At 54.1% G+C, this 7,826-nt stretch overlaps 2 protein-coding genes across 2 annotated transcripts; one reads left to right on the top strand and one right to left on the bottom strand.

Annotated features, from left to right (window-relative positions):
* Positions 1–3,399: 3,399 nt before the first annotated feature.
* On the top strand, positions 3,400–5,523 carry HRG_06389 (alpha/beta hydrolase fold domain-containing protein; the record flags this gene model as incomplete). The annotated part of the gene is made up of 1 exon (XM_044864860.1): positions 3,400–5,523. One exon carries the CDS (start codon positions 3,400–3,402, stop codon positions 5,521–5,523), a length of 2,124 nt encoding a protein of 707 aa, XP_044719800.1.
* Positions 5,524–6,219: 696 nt separating this feature from the next.
* Positions 6,220–7,368, bottom strand: HRG_06388 (CAS1 protein; the record flags this gene model as incomplete). The annotated part of the gene is made up of 1 exon (XM_044864859.1): positions 6,220–7,368. One exon carries the CDS (start codon positions 7,366–7,368, stop codon positions 6,220–6,222), a length of 1,149 nt encoding a protein of 382 aa, XP_044719799.1.
* Between the last annotated feature and the right edge of the window lie 458 nt (positions 7,369–7,826).

Here is a 7,826-nt window from a genome sequence, read left to right as displayed (position 1 = left end):
TACCTCTGCCCCGTCTCCCTCGAGATCCCCTTCCCCGTGTATTTACGCGCGCTCGCGATCTTCCTAATAACGGCCGGGTAGAGCCCTAACTGCCTCCTTTATCGATCTCGGCTTATATGCGCGTGCGGCGTACGCTAGCGTTAAGGCGGCGGGTGCTTGCCTTACTAGACCGCGGCAGCCGTCTCTGCGTGCCTCTAACTAACTATAAGGCCGGCTGCGAAGCTAGCTGCGCGGCATCGTCGTCTTTATCTCGATATAGCCTTAGGTCTTAAGGCATAGGTAGGCTAGTATTCTTAGCAACGCGAGGTCGGCTATAGAGGCTTTAAACGATATTAGGGTCTCGGATTTAAAGAAGTAGCTCGTTAAGATCCTAATAGTAAGGATTAGCGTAATTCGTATATAAAAGGGGGGGCTTCTCTACTAGAGGCTTCTTAAGCTACTACTAAGGGTAAATATCGTACTTTATAAGTAGAACGTTAGCTTAAAGGCGTTAGAAGATCGTATATATATAAAGAAGCCCTTACTACTATATAAATCGACCTATATAATACGGTAGCGGCTATAACTCCTGCTCTTACCTAGGCTCTAAGGGCATCGCGGCTAAGGTAAGCCGGTATTACTTAGTAAGGAGGTTAACCGCTTAGTAGGTAAGTTTAACGTTTAGCTTACCTAGCTATTTTTAGCTGAGATAAAGAAGCCGCTACCTTAACTTTTAGCGGGCCGCCTCTTAGATATAGGAGCGTTCTTTATTCGCGATTATTTACTCTAACGTAGTATATAAGTAGAAGAGATCGCCGGTGCCTATAAGTAAATACGACTTTATATCTTTATATATAGTCTCGACTAAGCTATTAACCTTCTAGCTAAAGTTATAATAGCGGCTAATATAGTAATAAGCCTACTACTCTTACTATAGTATATATTCCTTAGAAATATATCTTACGATATAGCCTTAGTATTATCTATACTTATAATTAAGCGCCCGCTAAGCTAACTAGAAGCCTACCTTAGTTAGGGTATAGATAACGGCCTTCTAAGTAGTAAATATCCCCTCGCGGCTATAGTCTTTAAGTTATATAGGTTATACGCTTAAGATCTTATCTTCGGCTTCTTCTTATATAGCGACTCTACTAAGGAAGATATTGTCACGAAAAAGATGTGGCCGCCTATTAGATATAAGCGACAGCGTCAATTAACGCATATAGTATACGCGACAGATATTAGTAGGATCGTTAGCGCTATTAACGCTATTAGCTTTATTATCGTTATTATCGTTATTATTATTAACGCCGCTAGGCTCCTTTTAACGTAACTTAATTTTCGCGTTAATATTAGCGTTAATATAGTAAACGTAAAGTTATTACTATAATAAAGGGAAAACGTATAAGAGTGCGTTTTTAAGGGCTTTTTCCTTATTTATAATAACTATAAAAGGCGCTAGGACCCTAACTTTAAGGCGAAGCTCGTTAAGGCGTTTATAAAGCTACTAGAACCCTTCCTCCTTCTCTATATTAATAAGGCTAAAAGCGAAGTTAGCTATAGACCGTTAATTAGTAACTCTAGTAGCCTAGAAGAGATATATCTTAAACCGGTTCGTTTTATATATATTATTAAGTCCTAAGACTTCTAGAAAGCGCTTCTATATCTACTCGCACTAAGGGTATATCTAGAAGATAGCCTTGACCTTCTACTTATCGTTATCGTTGCTAAATTTAACTATATACTTAAGGCCGCCGCGTTAGAGGTAATTAATAAAGGCCTAGGTTATAGTCTTACTACTAAGGGCCGCGGTATAGATCTTCTAGCGGTCGTTATATATATCTCGCTAGCGGAAGAAGCTCTCTTTAGTAGAGTCCCTAATAATCGAGGCAATCTCGCGAGCTAGGAGGGCACGATGCTTAGAAAGGCTTCTCTCGAGCTCTTACTATACTTAGGTTCGGCGGCGATAGACGTTATAAGCTAAAGGGTCGATTAATTACCTATAGTTATATTAACTATCGTTAACGCGAAAAGTCTACTGTTAGTAGGATCTCTTTATTACGGATGCGATAATCTTAACGGGGCAGTTAAGCTTCTATAAGGAAGCTTTATAAAGGCCGTTGCTTAACGAAGCTCGTTAGAGGCTACGATTATAAATAAATATAACGTATATAGGTAAGACCTACCCGTTGATCTTACGCTTACGTGAGCTAGAGCTCTTAACGATAGCGGCGCTATGACTGCGATAGAAGCTCTAGAGGAAGTCGTAGAGCTCGTTAAAGGAGTTAAAGGTTAGCGAGGGCGGCAGAGGTGGAATTGGCAGCCCGACGAGCTCTTCGGCAGGCTGTTCGGCAGGCTATTCGGCAGGCTATTCGGCAGGCTGTTCGGCAGGCTGTTCGGTAGGCTCTTCGGCAGGCTCTTCGGCAGGCTCTTCGGCAGGCTCGTTGAGGATAAATCGTAGGTCTATCGCGAATAGCTTCACTTTGCGATGTAGGTAGGAAGGGCAGATTTCTCCCTTAGCGGGGCTTTACGCTACGCTTAGCGCGGCTCCCTCCTTTGCCACGTTGGTGCAGCTAAATTAGGTGGCGGGGGCTGGGCGGGCGGGGTACGCGTAGAAAAAGTAGATCGTCTATATAAATAGAGACTTTTATCTATATAAATAGTAATACTCTAAATATAAACTTAAAGTAAAAGTAAGGTAAGTAATTAGTTTTTACTTAAGTAAAATAAGCTATAGTTTTTAGTTACTATTAAAAAGTAGCTTTCTTAAATATTTTAATAGGTCCTTTAATATTAACTAAATAAATAAATATTTATAAGATCTTACCTTTTAATTTAATATTACTTTTAGCTTTATAGCCTATATATATTCTATAAGCACCTTATATTAAGATATATATAAGTAATTTATATAATAAAACTAAATAAGTAATACTTATAAGTAGCTTAAATATACCTATATATACTTTTAAGTACCTTTTTTAAACTTACTTATATACTAAGTACTTATAGTAGCCTTATAATAGCCTATAGGTAGGTAGTGAACACCTATAGGTATTTTTAAGTCTAGTTACACCCGTCCACGCCCCGCGGATATAATCATCCCTAATAGCGCAGCCGAGGGGGTCACGCGCCAATAAGCAAAGAAGGAGAAACAACCGTAAAGGGACCTCCGTCCGGCCCCGTGCGCGAGACAGGCGGAAATATTGCCACCTTATTGAGCCGGCCTTGTGCTGATAAAGCCCTTGCCATGCTCCCCGTCCAGCCTGGAGGAACTGTTCACTGAGTGCTTCGTGCTCCCTCGGTAGACTGCCATATTGTCTCATCCAACCGTTTCCAACTTTCCTGGCTGTAATCAACTGGATCACGCACAAGGCATACAGCATCAAGGCCACCGCAGGAGACGCGCTGACGCCGACCATGGAGAAGGAGAAGACGAAGCCTCCCGCCACCGCCGTGCTGAGGCCCCCGCTGGCCCGGAGCTCGTGGCTGGTGCGGGCGACGGCACTGGTCCTCGGCCTCTTTTGCCTGGCCGGCCTCTACCGTAACCACCACCGCGACCGGTCGATATGCTCAAAGTCGCCCTACGGCCAGTTCCCCCGCGCCGGCGACCCCTTTCGCTTCCTGCCGTGCACCAACGCGACGCTGCCGCCGGCGCTCGAGGATGCGGATCCACACCGGAGCTGGGCCCGTTTGTTTGACCCGGACCCGAAGCACTGGAGCTGGGGCAACGCCACCGCCCCCGACGACGCCGACCTCGAAGGGCGACGGCGTCATCATCACCGTCATGGCCATGACGACCAATATGCCGGACGCGCCATCTACCTCTGCGGTTACCTCGACGTGCCCCTCGACTACACCAACCAGTCAGACACTCGCATCGTGCGCCTGGCCGTGACCAAGCTGCAAGTCTCGGGACTCGCCCGGAAACGCCCCGGCCGAGACAAGCAAGCCGGACACAAGAGCGAGCGCACCATTGTCATCAACCCCGGCGGCCCCGGCGGCAGCGGCACAGCCATGGCGTGGCGATCGGCCGAGATGGTGACGCGGCGTCTGAGCGGCGGGCGGTACGACGTGCTGGGCTGGGACCCGCGCGGCGTCAACGCGTCGCTGCCGGCGCTGGCCTGCTTCCCGCACGACGTGGACCGCGACCACTGGGCCCTCAAGGCCAACGAGTACCGCCAAGTGTCGCCGTCGCCGCGCGCGCAGCTTGAGTTTGCCGACGCCATGAGCGAGGCCATCTTTGGCGCCTGCTACCGTCTGCACGGCGACTTGGCCCGCTTCGTGTCGACGGCCTTTGTCGCACGCGACCTCGAGCGCATCCGGCTGGCGCTCGGCGAGGAGGTTCTGACGGGCTATCTTGTTAGCTATGGCACCGGCATTGGCCAAACTTTTGCAAACATGTTTCCCGGCAGCGTGGGCCGCTTGATCCTCGACGGCACCGAGTATGTGCGCGATCATCGCCTATTGGGGGGCTTTGGCTGGACCGCCCTCGACAACGTCACCAATGCCTGGCACGACGGGTTTCTTGGCGAATGTGTCGATGCGGGACCCGAACACTGCGCGCTCGCCAAGCCCGTCAAGGTGCCCGGGAGCAGCGCCGTTGGAGCCGGAGCCGGAGCCGGCCCAGAGCCCCACTCCAACGTCACCGTCGCCGAGCTGGAGCTGCGTATGCACACGCTGCTCTCGTCGCTCATCGAGCGCCCCGTGCCCGGATACACCAAGGCAACGGGCCCGTCCCTCGTCACCTACTCGGCGCTGGTGCAGGCCATCTACGGGGCGCTGTACAACGCGCGCAGCTGGCCGGCGCTGGCGCGGATGCTGCTCGAGCTCGAGGCCGGCAACTCGACGCTGGCGGCCGAGATGCTGGAGCGCTCGGCGTGGGGCTACGACCCGACGCTGCCGGCCCCGCCCAAGAGCCGCCCGAGCTCCGACGAGCTGGGCACGCTCGTCATCTGTGCCGACTCGTATGACGCGCCCGAGCCGCCCGAGGGCATCCGCTGGTGGGACGCCCTGTGGCTCAACATGACGCAGCAATCGTGGATCGCAGGCAATTCGCGCTTCGCATTTGTCTTTCCCTGCCGCCACTTTGTCGACTACTGGCCCCATCCGGCCGAGGTGTTCCGCGGCGACCTGAACCACACGCTGCGCAACCCTGTGCTTCTCATCGCCGAGACGTACGACCCTGCCACGCCGCTCCGCAACGGCCGCCGCCTCCTTGCCGAAATGGGCCACGCCAACGCCCGTCTCATCGCCCACCACGGCTACGGCCACTCGTCGCGCGACACCTCGCGCTGCACCGACGCCATCGCTCGTGCCTGGATCCTCGACGGCGTCCTGCCCGACGCCCTCGAGACGGCCTGCTTTGCCGACGAGAAGCCTTACCGCTACCTAGATGACGGCAAGAAGAAGACGGCTGCCGCCTCCGACGACCGCCGAGACCCCGTCTTGAGGCTCTGGGACGACCATCTCGCCGACTTGGCGGTCCACAATCCGAGCCTGCTCCCAAGACGCGGCGGAGAGAGAAGCAGCGCAGGTGAATGAGTGGCTTGTCGAGGGTTGGCAGGACAAGTAGTGCATCTGTCTTTCCGCCGTTTTCAAAGCGCGGGGCGAGGGCTGTGTCTTTAGTGCTGGCTGATTGTTCTTCCCTGTTCTGCTTTTATACGAGCCAAACAATATACACCAGGTCTCTGCCGCGCTCAAGGCTTCCATGGTCATCAGTGGTGTCCCGGCTGTCATCTGTCGTGGCTTCTGAGACCTTGCTCGGTGACGTAGCAAAATCTTACCTAAGGCTGTCTATGCAACCTCAATGTCGATCACGGATCTCTTTCCTCCCTCTCCTCCGTGTAATCAGCTCGAGGCCCCGAGAGTGAGCGTCAGCTAGACAGGGGCTGCAAGGCTCGCGGGGACAGCGCTTGATGCGAGAGAGTAAGCTCGACAAGGCGAGGAGAGCTAAGCGCTCAAGCTCTTCTGGCTGGCTGGTGCAGGCAGAGGCAGGATGGGTGGGAAAGCTTGCCACAATCACAATTCGCGGATCAAGGAGAAGCTCGTTTAAAAGAAAGAAATCGTTTTCAGATTATTTTGATGTTACAAATTCTGCTAGATTAACACGGATCTTGCCTGTTAATCCCTACAGCCCGTGTTTGCGTGTCAATTTGTTTTGTGGGATGTATACAGGAGCCGAAAGAAAAGGGTTGCCGAGAAAGGCGGAGACAGCACAGCTGTAGAAGCGGTTCCTACTTAGGCAGTGAACTCGATGGCCCGGGTGACAGGGTCTATGCGCTTGACAAAGGCAGCGCGCCTGTTGTTCTGGGCCTTCTTGTTTTGGGCCTTCTTGCCCTTGCCGGCAGCTCGGCTGTTGCCGGCGGCGGCGGCACCAGCAGGAGAGGCGGCGTTGGCAGCGGCGGGAGCAGCGGCGGCGGCACCAGCAGGAGAGGCGGCGTTGGCAGCGGCGGGAGCAGCGGCGGCGGCACCAGCGGGAGAGGCGGCGACGGCACCAGCAGGAGCGGCGGCGTTGGCAGCGGCGGGAGCAGCGGCGTTGGCGGCGGCAGGAGAGGCGGCGGCGGCACCAGCGGGAGCGGCGGCCGCGACAGCCATCTGGACAGGGACGACACCGCCAAAGGGGCCGGCACGGGCCGGGTTCTGGCAGCGGACCATGCAGACATTGGCCTGGCCGGCAACCTGGCCAGTGCACTGCTGGTTGGCAGGAATCTGGACGTTGAGGGGCAGGTCTTGCTTGTTGCCGGCATTGTTGCGGCCGCGCTGGTTGCCGTCGACGTTCTTGGTGACCTGGATGTTCTGCCAGTCCTGGGCCGTACCATCGGCGTTGATCATGCAGGTGTAGGGGCCGGCGCCGTCAGCGTTGACCTGGTGAAGAGTCATCATGAGCTGGCCGCCGGGGGTGATTTGAGCCAGGGACTGGCCAGTCATGGCCATGATGGCCTTGGTGCCGGTCTCGATGTCGTTGGTGCCACCGCCCAGAGTCTCGCCAACGGTGCCGGCAGCATCGCCCTGGAAGCGGGTGGAGTCCTGCTGAAAGGGGTTGCGCCTGGTGCCATCACGAGGAGTGTTGGGGTCGATGCCGAGGCCCATGGACATGCCGGTACCGGTAGCAGCAGCAGCAGCGGTACCAGCACCGGCAGCGTTACCAGCACCGGCAGCGTTACCAGCACCGGCAGCGTTACCAGCACCGGCAGCGTTACCAGCACCGGCAGCGGTACCAGCACCGGCAGCGTTACCAGCACCGGCAGCCGCAGCGCGCCGCTGGGCACCGACAGCGCCGGCAGCGCCGGCAGGGGCGCCGACAGCTTTGATGATGCCAGCGTGACCAGCGATGAGTTCAGCAGCCAGGAGGGCAGAGGAGAGTACGACGGCCTTGAAGGATGGCATTTTGAGTGATCATGAAAAGAAGGTTGTTTGCTTGGAATCCTGTCCGGCAGGGAAGGGTTGGAGGGTTTGATTATAGAGCGGCCCAAAGGGAATAAGAATAAGAGGCGTCAAAGAAGATTAAGCGATGGAATTAAGAGTGAAGCTGGAAGGGGAAGTTGTGGTGAAGCCGGAGCTGTTGAGGAGGATGGATTGGATCTGGAGGTCGGCGAAGCATATGTTTTATAACTGAAGAGACGGGCCATTTTGTCGAGATGGACGAGGGCAAAGGATAGAGAGCTCAAACGCCAAGTTGGCGAGCCCAGTCTGAGCGTTCTCTGGCTAGGGGCGGGAAGGCAAGAGGCCGCGATGCGAGACGGGGCGAAGCAGTAGGGAGGGCGAAAGGCTGGTGGTCACAGAGAGCGAAGACATCGTTCATTGAGAGACCGGGAGAGCCGCGTTCGTGACGCGCGAGGTTTCAA

This window comes from Hirsutella rhossiliensis (genome assembly GCF_020360975.1).
Source record: "Hirsutella rhossiliensis strain HR02 chromosome Unknown scaffold00006, whole genome shotgun sequence".
NCBI lineage: Eukaryota > Fungi > Ascomycota > Sordariomycetes > Hypocreales > Ophiocordycipitaceae > Hirsutella > Hirsutella rhossiliensis.
This window is presented reverse-complemented; position numbering and strand designations above follow the sequence as displayed.